The 18,883-nt window shown below is 42.4% G+C and overlaps 2 protein-coding genes across 2 annotated transcripts; one reads left to right on the plus strand and one right to left on the minus strand.

The window, feature by feature from the left end:
• Positions 1-932: 932 nt before the first annotated feature.
• Positions 933-10,693, minus strand: LOC139391156 (signal recognition particle 72). Its single transcript, XM_071138716.1, has 19 exons — positions 10,568-10,693; positions 9,741-9,861; positions 9,463-9,586; positions 7,479-7,622; positions 7,247-7,358; positions 7,104-7,135; positions 6,860-6,984; positions 6,678-6,735; positions 6,395-6,526; positions 6,145-6,273; positions 5,549-5,621; positions 5,262-5,326; positions 5,059-5,154; positions 4,316-4,419; positions 4,132-4,209; positions 3,793-3,930; positions 3,641-3,681; positions 3,350-3,509; positions 933-1,599 (listed from the first exon to the last, which is right to left on the minus strand). Exons 1-19 carry the CDS (start codon positions 10,677-10,679, stop codon positions 1,413-1,415), a joined length of 2,031 nt encoding a protein of 676 aa, XP_070994817.1. The 5' UTR covers positions 10,680-10,693; the 3' UTR covers positions 933-1,412.
• Positions 10,694-11,021: 328 nt separating this feature from the next.
• Positions 11,022-16,368, plus strand: LOC139391157 (leptin receptor overlapping transcript-like 1). The gene is made up of 4 exons (XM_071138717.1): positions 11,022-11,165; positions 11,962-12,037; positions 12,153-12,339; positions 12,674-16,368. Exons 1-4 carry the CDS (start codon positions 11,150-11,152, stop codon positions 12,788-12,790), a joined length of 396 nt encoding a protein of 131 aa, XP_070994818.1. The 5' UTR covers positions 11,022-11,149; the 3' UTR covers positions 12,791-16,368.
• The last annotated feature ends 2,515 nt before the right edge of the window (positions 16,369-18,883 follow it).

Below are 18,883 nucleotides of genomic sequence, written 5' to 3' on the forward strand. Positions count from 1 at the left end.
GTGACGATCAGGTTCTTGGTCACCTCCCTGACCAAGGCCTTTCTCCCCCGATTGTGAAGTTCGGCCAGGCAGCCAGCTCTAGGAAGAGTCTTGGTGGTTCCAAACTTCTTCCATTTAAGAATGATGGAGGCCACTGTGTTCTTGGAGACGTTCAATGCTGCAGAAATGTTTTGGTACACTTCCCCAGATCTGTGCCTCAACACAATCCTTTTCTGAGCTCTACGGACAAATCCTTTGACCGAATGGTTTTGATTTTGCTCTGACATGCACTGTCAACTGTGGGACTTTGTACAGACAGGTGTGCCTTTCCAAATCATGTCCAATCAATTGAATTTACCACAGGTGGACTCCAATCAAGTTGTAGAAACATCAAGGATGATCAATGGAAACAGGATGCACCTGAGCTAAATTGAAAGTCTCACAGCAAAGGGTCTGAATACTTATTTAAATAAGGTATGCAAAAAATATAAAATTCAGTTTTTGCTTTGTCATTATGGGTTGTGTGTTTGAGGAAACAAATATTTAATACATTTTAGAATAAAGCTGTAACGTAATAAAATGTTGAAAGTCATGGGGTCTGAATACTTTCCATTAGCACTGTATATACACATCATTGATGGGTTGGCAGGTAGCCTAGTGGTTAGAGTGTTGGACTAGTAACCGAGGTTGCAAGATCAAATCCCTGAGCTGACAAGGTAAAAATCTGTCGAATAAGAATTTGTTCTTAACTGACTTGGCTAGTTAAATAAAGGTAAAATAAAAATTGAGAAAACTTTCCAAAGACAAAATTAACACAAAGATCCGTTTCAGTTAAAGAAGCCTATTTATTAAGACATAATGGGACACACATTTTGGCCAAAATCATTTGCTTTCATCATTTTCCTTAAAACAATACGCAAATGACGTACTGCTACCCAATAATAATAAAAAAATTGTCTTTTTACTTTAAACCAATGCAGGAAAGAAATATATACTAACTTTTGCATACAAAGCTTGCCTCTTCAGTGGGCAACTCAAGGAAATTAGGTTACGGTCAAAGAACAGTTTTCAAAAACTCAGGCTCAGAGAACAGAAACAACAGTAAATTTCCTCTGCACAGAAGATACAAATTATAACTAGAGAACCCACTTGCCTACAACAAACAAATAAGGTCTCTGGCCATTTAAATTAGTTATCTGACAATTGTTTCTGCGTAAAAAAATCTAACCGTGAAAGAACCAGGCAGGGAATTGATGCCCATTACTCAATTCATTGCATCCTATTCAACAACTACAAATTGGACAATGTTTGTGGTCAAAAAAAAAAAGAACAGGCTAATCAACTTAAATGACAAAGCACATGATTCTGTGAGTTCCGGGCCGTGTGGTGGTGGTTGCCTATGTGTTGCTCCATATCTGCAGCGTTCTTCCAGTCTACCAGCCACTCTTGCTTCCTTTCTTCTTCTTCTGAGGGGCCTTCTTGCGGGCCCCTGGCCCTGCGGTAGCGGGCTTCTGCTGACGTGGAGGGACCACGTTGCTGGCAGCGGGGGCCGAGGTGGAGGCTTGGGCTGACCCTGGCCGGGGGGAGGTGGGGGGGCTGCTGGCAGTTTTACTGGCATCCCTGGGAACACAGAAGAATGTGTTACCGACCAAATGCAACAGTACAGGTAAAAAGTAAAGCTGTGACAATACCAGTATTAAAAAAAAAATTCCATTGAAAAAAATGAAAACACGAAGCAGCCCAAACTCTTTGGTCCTTTAAAAACCTGCTGTAAGTAAAATTGTGTGCCATAGCTACGAACATAATAATAATTATGTTTGTTTCCAAAATTAGGGCGGTTTAACTATACAGTCATGGCCTATCATTGAGAATGACACAAATATTAATTTTCAAAGTCTGCTGCCTCAGTTTGTATGATGGCAATTTGCATATACTCCAGAATGTTTGAATGATTCTCTCGTTAACACAGGTGTGAGTGTTGACGAGGACAAGGCTGGAGATCACGCTGTCATGCAGATTGAGTTCGAATAACAGACTGGAAGCTTCAAAAGGAGGGTGGTGCTTAGAATCATTGTTCTTCCTCTGTCAACCATGGTTACCTGCAAGGAAACACGTGCCGTCATCATTGCTTTGCACAAAAAGGGCTTCATAGGAAAGGATATTGCTGCCAGTAAGATTGCACCTAAATCAACCATTTATCGGATCATCAAGAACTTCAAGGAGAGCGGTTCAAATGTTGTGAAGAAGGTTTCAGGGCGCCCAAGAAAGTCCAGCAAGCGCCAGGACCGTCTCCTAAAGTTGATTTAGCTGTGGGATCGGGGCACCACCAGTACAGAGCTTGCTCAGGAATGGCAGCAGGCAGGTGTGAGTGCATCTGCACGCACAGTGAGGCAAAGACTTTTGGAAGATGGCCTGGTGTCAAGAAGGGAAAACATCAGGGACAGACTGATATTCTGCAAAAGGATTGGAATGCTGAGGACTGGGGTAAAGTCATTTTCTCTGATCAATCCCCTTTCCGATTGTTTGGAGCATCCGGAAAAAAGCTTGTTCGGAGAAGACAGGGTGAGTGCTACCATCAGTCCTGTGTCATGCCAACAGTAAAGCATCATGAGACCATTCATGTGTGGGGTTGCTTCTCAGCCAAGGGAGTGGGCTCACTCACAATTTTGCCTAAGAACACAGCCATGAATAAAGAATGGTACCAACACATCCTCCGAGAGCAACTTCTCCCAACCATGGTTTGGTAACCAACAATGCCTTTTCCAGCATGATGGAGCACCTTGCCATAAAGCAAAAGTGCTAACTAAGTGGCTCGGGGAACAAAAAATATATTTTGGGTCCATCGCCAGGAAACTCCCCAGACCTTAATCCCATTGAGAACGTGGTAATCCTAAAGAGGCAGGTGGACAAACAAAAACCCACAAAGTTGGATAAACTCCAAGCATTGATTATGCAAGAATGGGCTGCCATCAGTCAGGATGTGGCCCAGAAGTTAATTGACAGCATGCCAGGGGGGATTGCAGGTCTTGAAAAGAAGGGTCAACACTGCAAATATTGACTCTCTGAACCAACTTCATGTAATTGTCAATAAAACATTTGACACTTATGAAATGCTTGTAATTATACTTGAGTATTCCATTGTAACATCTGACAAAAATATCTAAAGACACTGAAGCTGAAAATGTTGAAAATGTATATTTGTGTCATTCTCAAAACGTGTGGCCACGACTGTATATAAAAAGGTCCCACATGAACAAATCGGGAATCAGACAGGTCTGCGTTGATTTTTCCTGAATTAAACTATTAGACTCATATATATTAAGTGTTAGTGGAAGTGACCAACAATAAGAGACACGGATGCATTACTCACAGGTCGGATGCAGCTCCTGACGTGGCCCCCTGCGTGCCTTTTCCCACTTGTTCCTTCTTCTTGCCCTTCTTCCTGCCCCGGTAGTAGGTGCGCTCTCTCATGGGCAGCCATCTCTCCGGGTCAGGGTTCGCTGTTGGGTCGTAGTTCTTGGGCAGTTTGCCTAAACAGAGGCAGGAGAAAAACAGTGATTCCCCATCCCATTCAGAGATGCTGACTTTATTTAAATCAGATAAAACAATTACTTGGGTCACACAGCATGCAGATATTCACATACAACATAACTTGCAATACCCTTCTTTTTCTTCTTCTTCTTCTTTTTAACATCCCCCTGGCTGTGGAGAGAGATAATATTGATAGTGAGAGAAAGCCTATGTACACAGAATGTGTAGAACAGGTAGTATGCAGCTTAATTAAGTGTTTTAAAAAGCTTCAGGTCTCCTCACCCTTGTTCTTTGGGTGGGTTCTCCCCTGTTACTTTAGCAGCCTTCTTTCTGACATAGTTGGCTCCGTGAGAGTTCTCCAGCTCATCTACGTCCACGTTGAACGACATGCTTTCAGGGGAGGGGAGGTGCTTGCTGAGGCTGGGACAAATGGCTAAGGATATAACATGCCTTTCCATTTACTAGCCAGTTCTATGTACTTTAATGATAACAATTGGTATAAAAATATTTAGAAAATGCCTTGACTGTGAATTTAAAACTGCACTAATCAGCGATAGTCATTCAAATACTCAGACTCATACTTATGTGTAGTTTAAAATACTGAGAGCAAAGAAAGGATACGACTTGGCTTTATCTTGATCCACCAAAGAATAAGCCGAGATAAGTTGTGCCAAAGTATGGATGTCATTGGTGTTTTGCCTGTGGAGCGGGAGGGGGACTAGTTATTACATTGAATATCAAGCCTAGAGCAAGCAAAACATTCACCAGCATCACCACCGCACAACAGAAACAGAACTTTGCTCACTTCCACAGTTGTTCCAGGTCACTGATGGCTTCCTTTTTCCGTCCGTACTTCAGCTTGAAATCAGCGGCCTCTCGTACGAGCGCCAGGTGAACAGATGAACCAGGCTGGGATGGCAGAAGACAACAGTTGACAAGTAAGTGCGCTACTATGGCATCACATTTTCAAACTTACATCGACTTCGTGATGAATCTAAAAAGGTGCTCGTCTACTTATACCCCTTTCATACATTGGAAGCCGCTAGTAACGGGTCGATAGTGACAGTTGATAACCTTTCAGAAATGTTTTTAAAAGGGCATCATCAGAAGCATCTAACTTTTCCAAGCAGAATTCTGCTCCTGCATAGGATGTTCAGTATTGTTCCCCTGACAACAATAAACATTGATTTATGTTTTTTTATGTTAGGGTACTTAGATGTGTTTTCTTTCTACTAAATGTATTGTTGAGTCATTGTATTTAATGAACGTCAAAGTACTTTTCTTAGGAGCGAGTGGTCTGCGTGCAGGCAGCACGAGAACATTTGATTGACAGTTCTGGTAGCCTAGTGATGGACGTTATTCCCGCTTCAAAAGTGGAATTCCTTTACTGACAAGTTAAATGTCCATTCAGTGGCACTTCAAAACTATCTGCAGAGAAGGTTTCGTGGTGGCATTTAAAAAGCCATAGTGTACCCTTTCAGACAAACAAACATGCCATAGCCGAGGTGCTTTCAAGACGTCACATTCCATGTCAAAGGGGTATAATACCTGTTCAGATTGGTAGTACTGAATAGCTTGGCTGAAGACATCAATTGCGCTGTCGATGTCCTCTTCGTGGCTGTACATTGATACCAGAGCTGAGATCTGTGAAACAATGTCAATTTCTTAGTCTTATGATCCTTGTAATGTTTGTTCAGAAAATGTTACATCTATGATTAGATTAAGAGCAACAGAAGAGTATAAAAACTAACCATCCCTTGTTTGTGCTTGAAATCTTCGATCGACCTCAAGATGTCACATGCTTTTGTAACGTGACCTTTGGAGAAGACACCGATACATTTAATTATTATGAGGTTAACTTGTAGTCTGTCATATGCGCAAACACAACAGAATTAAATGCTGCCAAAACAAATGAAAAGATAACAGTATCAGGCATCAGTAAAGGCAATGTTTAGCTCTAATCTAATTTATCTTCAATAGGCTTATTTTTGGGGTGTTTTACCCAGTGACAAAAAACAAGATTTGGAAAGAAGTTTACCTTGAGTCAAATAGAGTTGTGCCATCGTCAATTTGATACCAGATGCACTGTCTGGGTGCTGGTCTGAAAAACGCTTTAAAAACAGAATCACACAGTTAGCATTATACTTGCAGGATAAGGAAGATTTTTAGTTTTTGTGTGCGCACTTTTTACCCCCTTTTATCCCTAATTTTGTGATATCCAAATTATTAGTTACAGTCTTGTCCCATCACTGCAACTCCTGCACAGACTCGGGTGAGGCGATGGTCGAGAGCCATGCGTCCTCCAAAACACGACCCTGCAAAGCTGTACTGCTTCTTGACACACTGCTCGCTTAACCCGGAAGCCAGAAGCACCAATGTATCGGAGGAAACACCGTCCAACATGGCCAAACCCTCCCCTGACCCGGACGATGCTGGGCCAATTGTGCACCGCCTCATGGGTCTCCCGTTCGCGGCCAGCTGCGACACAGCCCGGGATCAAACCTGGATCTGTAGTGATGCCTCTAGCACTACGATGCAGTGCCATAGCTCGCTGCGCCACTCGCGAGGCAAAGGAAGAGCTTTCAATGTCCTATTTATATTCATACATCAACTACACTTATCTCAAGTTAGTACCTGAAGCAGCTCTATGGCCTTCGAGTGTTGCTTCTCTCTGCACAGCTGAGCCACCTGGATCAAAACTGGCCGCGGGTGGCCTGGGTTCTGGGACTGGAGGCCTGACGTCAGCTTTCTGCACTGGTCCGCCTGTGGGGTATAATGTAACGCACGTCATCAATGACTGTTTGGAATACCAGTCTAACCTATTCAGACTGTATAACTACGTGTAAAAATACAACTGAAGAGTTAATGTACTCAAATCCGATACCTGGTTAGTGTACATAGCCAACAGGGCTTTGTTGAATTCAATGGCCTGTAGCTGCTTCTTGGCCAGCTTGTACTCAACGCCATCGGCATTTGTCAGTTTCACCTTCTTCTTAGAGTCAAACACGTTTTGGTCCTGTGGGACAAAAAGGGATATGAGCAACAGCTCTGGCCCAGGATCAAAACCATGGGTTCAAACAATAAGAGAACACGGTCAATAACAGCAAAGCCTGTTTCAATGTTTAGTCGTTCCTAGCAGTACAGGGAATGTTCATGCATGTACCCACCTTGTTAATCGTAATGATGTTGTTAGCAGTCACAGCTAGAAGTCCCACATCTGACGGCCTAGGATTCAACAAAAAAAATTATGAGACACCGCTTCCGCTATTCTCTTCCTGTGCCTACAATTACACATCAGCTACAATGGAATGTAATGGCACAATTGATTCCACTTTGGAGGAACACTCACTTGAGCTTGATGACTTGGTTATAGAGCTGCAGCGCCTCCTCTGTCCGACCCTGTAACTGCATAATGTAGGCCATCTGGGAGTGGATGACAGCCAGCTCCGACTCAACGTCCTCCTCAGTTATATCCTGCACGAACCAGACAAGCCAATTACGATTCAAAACATGAAAAAAAGTTTGACATTTCTGTCTGTACGCTCAGCCATGACATTGTGGGCATATTTATTTCACAGGCATAGAGAACTCACCGAATCCTCTGAGAAGAAAACCCGACAAAGCTCTGGAAAAAAATAAACAAAAATTGTCAACATTAACCACAAAAGGGCTGGACAAAAACCTTAAGTGCTACATTATGTAGCAGGATGAATTGCAATACGTCTGTGGCCCTGACCTTCTGCTTCCTGTAGTTTGTTCAGAGCCTCCGTGAGCTGGCCTCGACCAATTAGAGTGCAGGCAGCGTTGTAGCTCAGCTCATATGTAGTCTCAGAAAGGCCAAGATCATCCTGCAAAAACAGGGTGGAATGACATTTGGGAAGATTAAGGATGCCAGGGCTTCAATAACCAAGTGTCTCAGAGGACCATTATAAATAGAAGTCTGTTCTAATTGTGTGCAGAAGACCCACCGGAGAAGCCGTCTCCCATGTGCTCATAGCAGCCACCACTGCTGATAGGTTGGTCTTCCTCTCCTCTTCGTATTCATCCTGGGAGTTCCTGATCAGGTCCGTGTAGACAGCCTTGCACTCATCATAGCGCTCCATACGGTACAGCTAAGGTGAGAACAAAAGGGGAGGCCAGGGTTGTCACCAGTTACCACAATTGATTTAATAAGTCTCACGCTAAGGATATACTGCTTTCCAGAGAACAGGTTCAAATACCTGTCATTCGCGTGAAGAAATGGAGGAGAGACCGAGGGAGAAGGTTGGGATGCTTTGTTAGGATTCGTAGGAGAGTAAGTAAATCACCACTACCATCGGGTCTATTGGCAAACGTGCAATCACTGGAAAACAAACTCAAAACCCGGGGCGTGTACTCAGAGCATGCGAAGACCAACTGGCAAGTGTCTTCACTGACATTTTCAACCTCGCTGTGACCGAGTCTGTAATACCCACGTTTCAAGCAGACCACCATAGTCCCTGTGCCCAAGAATGCGAAGGTAACCTGCCTAAATGACTAACACACCGTAGCACCCACATCGGTAGCCATGAAACCCTAGACGCACTCCAACTCGCATACCATCCCAACAGATCCACAGATGATGCAATCTCAATCCATACTGCCCTTTCCCACCTGGACAAAAGGAACACCTATGTGAGAATGCTGTTCAGTGACTACAGCTCAGCGTTCCAACACCATCGTGCCCACAAAGCTCAACACTAAGCTAAGGACCCTTGGACTAAACACTTCCCACTGCAATTGAATCCTGAACTTCCTGACGGGCTGCCCCCAGGTGGTAAGGGTAGGGAACAACACATCTGTCACACTGATCCTCAACACCGGTTCCCTCAGGGTTGTGTGCTTAGTCCACTCCTGTACTCCCTGTTCACCCACAACTGCGTGGCAAAGCACAACTCCAACACCATCATTAAGTTCTGATGACAACAGTGGTAGGCCCGATCACTGACAACTATGAGACAGCCTATAGGGAAGAGGTCAAAGACCTGTCAGTGTGGTGCCAGGACAACAACCTCTCCCTCAACGTGAGCAAGACAAAGGAGATGACCATGGACTACACAAAAAGGAGTGCCAAACAGCCCCCCATTTACATAAATGAGATTCAAGTGGAGCGGGTGGAGAGTTTCAAGTTCCTTGGTGTCCACATCACCAACAAACTATCAAGGTCCAAACACACCAAGACAGTTGTAAAGAGGGCATGACAACACATTTTCCCCCTCAGGAGACAAACTATTTGGCATGGGTCCACAGATCCTCAAAATGTTCTGCACCATCAAGAGCATTATGACCAGTTGCATCACCGCCTGATATGGCAACTGCTCGGTGTCTGACCATAAAGCGCTAGAGGGTAGTGCGTACAGCCCAATACATCACTGGGGCCAAGCTTCCTGCCATCCAGGACCACTATACCAGGCGGTGTCAGAGGAAGACCCCAAAAATGGTCAAACCCTCCAGTCACACAAGTCAGCTTCTACCCCCAAGCCATAAGACTGCTAAACAATTAATCAAATGGCCACCCAGACCGGGGATGGTTTTACACTGCTGCTACTCTCTGTTTATCATCTATGCATTGTCACTTTACCTCTAACTACATGTACAAATTACCTCGACTAACCTGTACATCTACTCGGTACCAGGCCCCCTGTATATATAGACTTATTATTGTTATGTAATTCTGTGTTACTTTTTACTTTATTTTAGTAAATATTTTCTTAACTCTATTTCTTGAACTGGATTGTTGGTTAGGGGCTTGTAAGTGAGCATTTCACAGATAAATGTGATAATTATTACTTTGTGGCTGAGGTAACTAGTGATGACTTGAGGCCAGTACATTGGGCCAGTTTACAGTGGCTGGAAGGATTATCCACTGAAGGGTAGACAGCCAAGCAGCGTTAACAACAACTCATGTAATGTCTTATTTTCAAAAAGTCTTACCACTTGGCCATAGAGTTCCTTGAGCTTGTCTGTTTGTTCTGAAACACTTTCAATGGTCTTCAGGGCACTTTCAACTCTGTTCAATCGGTACTCACAGTAGGCTTTTTCAAACACAATAAGCTCACTGAGAAAGAACAAAAATCAAGTGTTCAACATTGTAAAAGGGTACAACCAGGAATTTCTCTGACCAAGTCAAGTATTTATACATTTTGATAATCTTGTAGCAATGCAAAATCTAACAATATGTCATTTATAGTCATTTGTCATATTCAACATACCTGCCAAGTACTTTTGAATAAGTGTTCATGACATTCAGTGCCTCTTTGAAACTGCAATTCTGCACTAGGCAAACTATTTTACAGTGAAGGGCTGTCACGTCTTCCTTGACTTCATGCAAAACTGTGGAAGAAATGCACTTCGGGATTACAATTTACATTAAAATGTATACCTTTTCTTCAGGTCAACCCTAGCAAACTAGTTATCTATAACGTAATAAAATCTCAATTTGAAGTGCACATGGAAAAAATATGTTTTGCTCAAATCTAGTAATCACAGTTTCCTGGTAGATGGGGCGGCAGGTAGCCTAACGTTAATGGTCAGAGCGCTGGGACAGCCCGAGCTGGTAAAAATCTGTCGTTCTGCCCCTGAACACCGCAGTTAAGCCACTGTTCCCCGGTAGGCCGTCATTGTAAATAAGATTTATTTCTTAACTGACTTGCCTAGTTAAATAAAGGTTAAATAAAATCAAGTGATAACTAAGCGTATAGCACGGTAGTTGCTATCGTGTGGCTAAGCTAGTAGTTAGCTAATTGGGACACGTCACAGTGTTGAATAATTAATATTGGTCAAAATGTGATATTACTGTCCTCAACAACATCTACGCTCGACTCCGACTCGTCAGTTGGCAAAATTACTCAAATATAAACAGAAACTAGTTAGCAATTGGCTTGAGTAACGTATAGTTGCATATTTCTGTTAACGCTTTAGCTAAGTGCTAACAGCTGTAGCTAGCTGTGTTAGCCAACTGCCTAACAAACTAGTCAGCCCTCAAACAATAGCTCATAGCTTGACAGTTACAAACATGTGAACAAGAGCAAAATCCTACTTTTGTTGACAGCTTTGAGGGCCCGAGTGAAGTCTCCATTCTGTCCACAGCGATTCACTTCAGTCCACAGCGAAGCAACGGAGCCTCCTCCACTCGACATGTTTCGCTGCATGCGAAACTGTAGCCGGAAGCAAAATGTGCTTCTTCCGGGTTGATAGAATCACAACTGTACCTAAAGAAAACAAAACAAGTGAGGAATTCCCATGAATTTACAAAGACAAACATCACAATACAGCATAATACACTAGCTTATTACATTTTTGTCAATAAAAATGGCATTGATATTAACAGAGTATTAAGAATAAACTCTCTCATCAACACAAGGATAATGAGCTAATGTATAGATACTGATACAGGGTGGGGTTTAAACATACAAATGCATAAGTCAGATGATTTTGTCTGCGATAAATTGATTATTGTCTATTTATTCAAAGACACATTTCTTGTTTTGGGTGACGGGTTTCGCGCATGCGCGATGCTAGCTACAGACAGCTCTTTGAAATCGTTTGCACGGACTGTTTGATCCAGTAGCAAGGGTGTGTTGTTGTTGTGGACTGTGTGACAACTTTATGTCTTACAGAAATGGCCGGAATTAAAGGTGAGGAAGTTACTATCATACTTTAAGATAATACATTAACTGGATTGCAACAAAAGTAATAAATCACACACACATATATAAACGCTGAAAGGATGCATGTGCTGCTAGCTATTAAGCTAACAACTGAGTACTAGCTAGTTAGCCGGCTAGGCTAACGTCTACTAGCTTTGACAGGCCGACAAATACTGGTGTAGCTAGCTAACTGTCTAAATAAACATTTTGCCGCTTAGCTAGCTACATATCAACGAGAGATGAAGCAGTATAGCTATTGTTAGCTAGCTTGGCACCAGGCTAGTTCTGGTAGCGTAGTTTCGAATGGTGAACTAAGCGAGCTAGCTAATGATTGCCATTCTGAATCAATGAAATCCACGTTAGAAACGATATTTGCCTTCCGGCCAAATCTGTGTTGTTATTGATTGGTTGTTATGTCAAGCTAGGCAATGACGATAGCGCTAACTAAGAATGCTATCAAGCTATGCAACGATGACTTCAAGCTAAGATTAGCTATACTTCGACAGAAATGGCATTGTCTCTCCTCACCAACTAGCTAGCTATAGCATTGTCTCAATCCTCACCAGCTAGCTAGCTATTAGCTAAATAACATGACATCCTGGATGTTTACAAATCAAACGATAATAATAGCACCTAGCCACCAATTCACATAATAAATGGTAGCTGAAAATAATCAGCATCCCCTCGCCCAAGCATTAGGCCAACGGTCAGATTATCAATTATGACCAAAGGATTTAGTCTTACACACACACAGCTGCTTAGTTTCTTTACCACTCCTTTCCAGCTCTGATCAGCCTGTCCTTTGGTGGGGCCATTGGACTCATGTTCCTGATGCTAGGATGTGCCCTTCCAGTGTATGAGTAAGTATCTCCATCATATTCAACCTGACTGTCATGATGCAGGCCTTTGTAATATGATGCCGCCCAGATGTAGTATTCTTCCAGTCATAACTGCTGGGAACTTCTCTCTTCACAGTAAATACTGGCCCTTGTTCCTCCTCTTCTTCTACATCCTCGCCCCAATCCCTTACGGCATCTCCCGGAGAATTGTTGACGACACAGACTCGGCAAGCAACGCCTGCAAAGAGCTGGCTTTATTTCTCACAACAGGCATAGTGGTTTCAGCTTTCGGCCTGCCAATAATTTTCGCCAGAGCCGATGTTGTAAGTACACATTTTTGGGATTTTTGCATGTGTAGGCTAAGTGGTGTTTGGCAACACTTTGCACTTATACCTGTGCAGTTACAACATTGCGTTAGCTTTGCTGTTAAAGTAATTGCTTTCTATTTGCATGCATTTTTCTTGTTACACAAATGGAATAAGGACCATTCCTTTTAAATCTTATAGGCTACCATTTGTGTAATAACAATAAATGCTCCATTACTAAATAACAGTTTAAAAAGGACTTTGTTTTGCTCAGTCCAAACTACAGATTGAAAGTGTGCAATGCAGAATTTTGTAACGTGCGGACTGAATTATTCATGTTTGTTGTTTACAGATTGCCTGGGGAGCATGTGCGCTTGTGTTAACAGGCAATGTAGTGATCTTCGCAACCATTCTGGGATTCTTCTTGGTCTTCGGATCAAACGACGACTTTAGTTGGCAGCAGTGGTAAAATTGGGAGCGTGAGGTGGGGGACTAAGTCTGAACTGTTTATATTACTAGAATTGTTATTATTATTATTGTCATTATGATTACTATTATTGTTGTATATTTATGACCGCCCATCCACAGACGCATTAAACCAGTGCAATAATTTGATTTAACTGTCATGCGGAACGTCAGACTGACTTCAGGTGGATGTGCTGACTTTCATATGTACTTTTTGTTTGCTCCATGTTTGAGTCTTCTCCATTCATGTACTGTACAGGCTTATCTTTTGAGAGTCAAAATCTTTATAATGTTGAAATCATAAAAGTCCATCTTATCTGTAAAAATGTCAAACTTAATGTAAACCTGGACTCAGATTGACCTATGGGAGGGATTGGGATTGTCTGAAAGGTGGAAGCTTTTCCTGTGACAAAGATATCTAACTGACAAATGTTGTTACTCCTTTGGGATTGACGGTGTACAATAGCATGCTGGTCAGTCTTGAGGAAAGTATCTCCCTCCAAGTGCAGACAGCACAGGATATTTTGTATGGAGTATGTGTTGTTTTTGAAGAGCATATTGAAAGCTGTGAGCTTTAGTCTCTCAGATTGAAACCTTTCAATACTAACGTACATACAGCGTACATTGATATAATACATTATACAATGCACTGTCACTTATTGCAGTGATCATTTCTAATGACTCAGCTATTCAAATACGTTCATTTGATACTGGCCTCTTGTGCTTTGTTGTTTAGCCTAGTGTAGCATATTCTGTTCCTTTTGAAAAATGTCTAGAAATCATTGTAACCCAGTGTCGTCTTTTCTCTCTAAAACAAAGTCGGCATCGATTTGATGGACAAGGTTTAGAAATCATCAAAAACCTTCGTTAGACAGCCCAGGATTAGGGCTAGCCGGTGGAATCATGGCCAATTTAAGATCTAGGCTACTTATAACCATGGGTAATACTGCTAGGCCTGGATTTACCAGGTATTCTATTGGTTTATATACCTGGAGTAGGAAACGAAGGCTGCACTGTAATTATGGTTCAAAGATAAATGTGGACGAACCCCAGTGTTTACCAAGTCACATCCTGTTTTGGCCTATATTTTGTATAGCTGCGCTAAAATGTACTCGCGTCCTCTTGTTGAAGGAAATGAGCTCGCCGTATAGGCCAAAACTAGTTTTGAATGTGTTTTTTGTATGCCTGCATTGGGTGTGCTGATACCATACATTCTCTCAGTGTAGTTTGTCATTAGTTAAAGGTCTCAGTGAACAGTGTGCTGCAGCTTTGGAGTTTGTTACATTTAACTGAATTAGTCCTAGCTAACCAAGGTATTAAGCAGCTGTCACCCCATCTGCACTGGTTTGTTCATCTGGGTGGAAGGATTGAGTGTTTATGATCTCTTTCTTTTCTTTTGCGGGAGGAGCACTTATCTTTGTGAAAAGTGGTCCCTGGAGAGACAAATATTCCAGATATGACCGGAAGCGCTCATGAATCTGTTATCTCTTTGTGTCACTCAGTTTGTCCTTCTTATTTCCAGTCTTCCAGAGACCACAACCTCAGTGAAGATAGTGATTGTATTAATTGTATCATAATGAAAACAACTTTTGCACCTTTTTGAGTTTAGCTGAACTTTTAAATAATATTTATTACCTTAATTAACAAAGGTAATGTCACAGCAAATGGCATTTGGTGTTTTTGTTATCCTTTTATGTAAGTCAAATTGAAACTAGAACTTTCCATACATCAAAACAAATAATCAAATATACAGTACAAGTCAAAAGTTTGGACACACCTACTCATTCAAGGGTAATAGTGAAGACATCAAAACTATGAAATAACACACGGAATCATGTAGTAACCAAAAAAGTGTTAAACAAATAAATATATTTGAGATTCTTCAAAGTATCCGCCATTTGCATTGATGACAGCTTTGCACACTTGGCATTCTCTCAACCAGCTTCACGAGGTAGTCACCTGGAATGCATTTCAATTAACAGGTGTGCCTTATTTGTGGAATTTCTTTCCTTCTTAATGTGTTTGAGCCAATCAGTTGTGTTGTGAAAAGGTAGGGTTGGTATACAGAAGATAGACCTATTTGGTAAAAGACCCAAGTCCATATTATGGCAAGACCAGCTCGAATAGGCAAAGAGAAATGACAGTCCGTCATTACTTTGACTGACCTTCATTTCAATCTGAAAAATTTCAAGAACTTTGAATGTTTCTTCAATTGCAGTTGTAAAAACCATCAAGTGCTACAATGAAACTGGAATGGTAGAATCAGCTACCTCTGCTGTAGCGGATAAGTTCATTCGAGTAACCAGTCATAGAAATTGCAGCCCAAATAAATTCTTCACATGGTTCAAATAACAGACACATCAAAACATTGACTGTTCAGAGGAGACTGCGTGAATCAGGTCTTAATGGTTGATTTGCTGCAAATAAACCACTACTAAAGGACACCAATAAGAATATGAGATTTGCTTGGCCCAAGAAACATGAGTAATGGACATTAGACCGGTGGAAATCTGTCCATTGGTCTGATGAGTCCAATTTTGAGATTTTTGGTTCCAACCGCCGTGTCTTTGTGAGACACGAGTAGATGAACGGGTGATCTCCGCATGTGTGGTCCCCACCGTTAAGCACAGTGGAGGAACGATGGTGTGGGGTTGCTTTGCTGGTGACACTGTCAGTGATTTATTTAGAATTCAAGGCACACTTAACCAGCATTTCTACCACAGTATTCTACAGCGATACGCCATCACATCTGATTTGCCCTTTGTGGGACAATAATTCGTTTTTTCAGCAGGACAATGACCCAAAACACACCTCCAGACTGTGTAAGGGCTATTTGACCAAGGAGAGCGATGGAGTGCTGCATCAGATGACCCTCAACCCAATTGAGATGGTTAGGGATGAGTTGGACCAGAGAGTGAAGGAAAAGCAGCCAACAAGTGCTCAGCATATGTGGGAACTCCATCAAGACTGTTGGAAAAGCATTCCTCATGAAGCTGGATGAGAGAATGCAAGAGTGTGCAAACCTGTCACCAAGGCAAAGGGTGGCTACTTTGAAGAATCTCAAAGAAACACTTTTTTTTGTTACTTCATGATTCCATATGTGTTATTTCATAGTTGGGATGTCTTCACTATTCTACAGTGTAGAAAATAGTCAAAAATTAAGAAAAACCCTTGAATGAGTAGGTGTGTCCAAACTTTTGACTGATACTGTACATTTATGCCTACAGCAATGCACTGATGGTATATCTACAGTTTTTGGACATCCAAGGTAATCCATACGGTTTTAAATCACAAAATGATTGTAAAAGACAGAGTACTGCATAGTGAAAGTCTGAGAAATGTCCAACAAATTCCAATATAATTCAAAACAAACAAACTGCTGAATCAGGTCATTCTAATCATGGGATGTCACTGATTTCTTTTATGAAAGATACGTTGTTTAACAGACCTGAAATATTTTATTTATTTGTTTTAGCAGACACTGTGTAGATGTCCAATTGCCATTTTCTATCTACGAGTTTTGTGTTCGGAGGCAGAAGTCAGCATGGTGGTTTTCTTTTCTAAATAAATGCAATTTTTGAACATCTTGTCATTGAATTAATTGTTCATCAAACTCCAATATCAACACGTCCTAGTTGCATTCGGTATGAGACTTTTGAAGAGCCTCAGTTATTTAATGGTTCTTCCTTGACTACTGAACCTTCAGATCTCACAAGGATCCAACCATTGACTCTAAATAGTTTATTTTATACGTTCCACACATGTGTGCGATGTAAGGTAGTGATTGACATGTTTATTAACCTCACATGGAAGCAGGTAATCAAGTACTAACAAATGAGGAATAGCTGTGCTTTGTCTCCCCCACCTGGCAAGGAACTGACACATGAAACAAAGCAATACGTAAGCTGATTCATATATAAACTCAGCATAAAAGAAACTTACTCTCACTGTCAACTGCGTTTATTTAAAGCAAACTTAACATGTGTAAATATTTGTATGAGCATAAGATTCAACAACTGAAACATAAACTGAACAAGTTCCACAGACATGTGACTAACAGAAATTGAATAATGTGTCCCTGAACAAAGGGGGGTCAGAATCAAAAGTAAGTCAGTATCTCTTGTGGCCACCAGCTGCATTAAGTACTGCAGTGCATCTCCTCCTCATGGACTGCACCAGATTTGCCAGTTCTTGCTGTGAGATGTTACCCCACTCTTCCACCAAGGCACCTGCAAGGCCCTCACCCTCCGATCCAACAGGTTCCAGACATGCAAAATGGGATTGAGATCCGGGCTCTTCGCTGGCCATGGTAGAATACTGACATTCCTGTCTTGCAGGAAATCACGCACAGAACAAGCAGTATGGCTGGTGGAATTGTCATGCTGGAGCGTCATGTCAGGATGAGCCTGCAGGAAGGGTACCACATGAGGGAGGAGGATGTCTTCCCTGTAACACACAGCGTTGAGATTTCCTGCAATGACAACAAGCTCAGTCCGATGATGCTGTGACACACCGCCCCAGACCATGACGAACCCTCCACCTCCAAATCGATCCCGCTCCAGAGTACAGGCCTCTGTGTAACGCTCATTCCTTCGACGATAAATGCGAATCCGACCATCACCCCTGGTGAGACAAAACCGAGACTCGTCAGTAAAGAGCACTTTTTGCCCGTCCTGTCTGGTCCAGTGACTGCGGGTTTGTGCCCATAGGCGACGTTGTTGGCGGTGATGTCTGGTGAGGACCTTCTTTACAACAGGCCTACAAGCCCTCAGTCCAGCCTCTCAGCCTATTGCTGACAGCCTGAGCACTGATGGAGGGATTGTGCTTTCCTGGTGTACCTCGGGCAGTTGTTGTTGCCATCCTGTACCTGTCCCGCAGGTGTGATGTTCGGATGTACCAATCCTGTATATCCTATCACATTTTACAGTGTTCAAATTCCAAACCTACTGTACAGCGACTGAGAGAATCATTTGAATACGTAAGAGAAAGTTGTCCTCTGATGTGGAGGGATGGTGGTTAAGGGGGAGACAAGATTTCCATTCACAGGGTCGTCTTCTTTTGGTACGGCAGTGCTGGAGGGGGAATGCCTGGTGGCCAGTGAGAGAGAGGAGCCTGCAGAATGAGCCGGAGGCTCTGTCCAGACAGCTCTGCCAACAGGAGCAGATCAACATAGCTAATGTTCAAACATGACCAGCTGCTCTACAGGATTTATCATGAACAGGTTCGACATTGTGTACAATTGACGAATAAAGTGATCCTAATTGCATAGATTAGGAATCATTTACTTTTAGTATATCTTTCTAAGGGTCTACCTTCAATTGGCAAAACGTAGAATCTCAATGCAAAAAAACAATACATTCCGATGCAATCGAAGCTATACAAAATGCCTTGACACATTCCTGTCAAATCTGAATTCTTTTCAACTATCAAGTATGGGCTCGCTAGCCACCTTTATCTATAGGTGTTTATGGAAAATACTCTGGTAACATCTCCAGAATCTGTCTAGTGGATGACGTGAATACTAATGGTGCAATAAAGGGAAATGTCATGAACATTCCTCCCATTTCTGAAAGAGTCTTTTCCATAGCATGTGTTGAATACATATCTTTTGTGTTCTTGCCTTTCTGTCTGCGTGGTTTATGTGGCCCTCACCAAGGATCTGGTTGTGTTCTTGCAGCAACGGGTGCATCTTGTGGTGTAGGAGAGCTCCAGAGACGCTGCACTGCTGGGCCTACAGCTGGAACAGTTCCACTCAGAGCTATGGCACTGGCAGAGCTTGAAGGTGCACCTGGAAGGCCTGGTGGAGGAGCTGCACACTGAGGCCCTGCAGAGGGCTGCACTTTCGAAGGGGCCTTCAAGCGCAGCTGTACAGGTAGGCCTACACGGCTCTGCACTGTGGGAAATGGCAAGTAAAATGGCTGTGTGTGTGTGTGTGTACCCAACCCCCCTGAATGTTTAACACATAAGACATACTATTTTTTTTTTTAAATGGCAGCAGTATTAAGCCAGCTGTACAAATGGACATAATGTAGTAGAGCCAGTCTCAGCAAAGACGCATAAACATTTATGAAACTCCTAACTTTTGATTACCATCTCC

Source organism: Oncorhynchus clarkii, chromosome 31 (assembly GCF_045791955.1).
Source record: "Oncorhynchus clarkii lewisi isolate Uvic-CL-2024 chromosome 31, UVic_Ocla_1.0, whole genome shotgun sequence".
NCBI lineage: Eukaryota > Metazoa > Chordata > Actinopteri > Salmoniformes > Salmonidae > Oncorhynchus > Oncorhynchus clarkii.

Excerpts from the sequence above, each read along its gene's own strand:
- LOC139391157 (XM_071138717.1), top strand. Across the intron at positions 12,038-12,152 it reads TGTGCCCTTCCAGTGTATGA|TAAATACTGGCCCTTGTTCC; the intron begins GTAAGTATCTCC and ends CTCTCTTCACAG. Across the intron at positions 12,340-12,673 it reads TTTTCGCCAGAGCCGATGTT|ATTGCCTGGGGAGCATGTGC; the intron begins GTAAGTACACAT and ends TGTTGTTTACAG.
- LOC139391156 (XM_071138716.1), bottom strand. The coding sequence starts at position 10,679 with ATGCAGCGAAACATGTCGAGTGGAGGAGGCTCCGTTGCTTCGCTGTGG. Across the intron at positions 6,736-6,859 it reads AACCAAGTCATCAAGCTCAA|GCCGTCAGATGTGGGACTTC; the intron begins GTGAGTGTTCCT and ends GTTGAATCCTAG. Across the intron at positions 3,931-4,131 it reads GATCAAGATAAAGCCAAGTC|CCTCAGCAAGCACCTCCCCT; the intron begins GTATCCTTTCTT and ends CATTTGTCCCAG.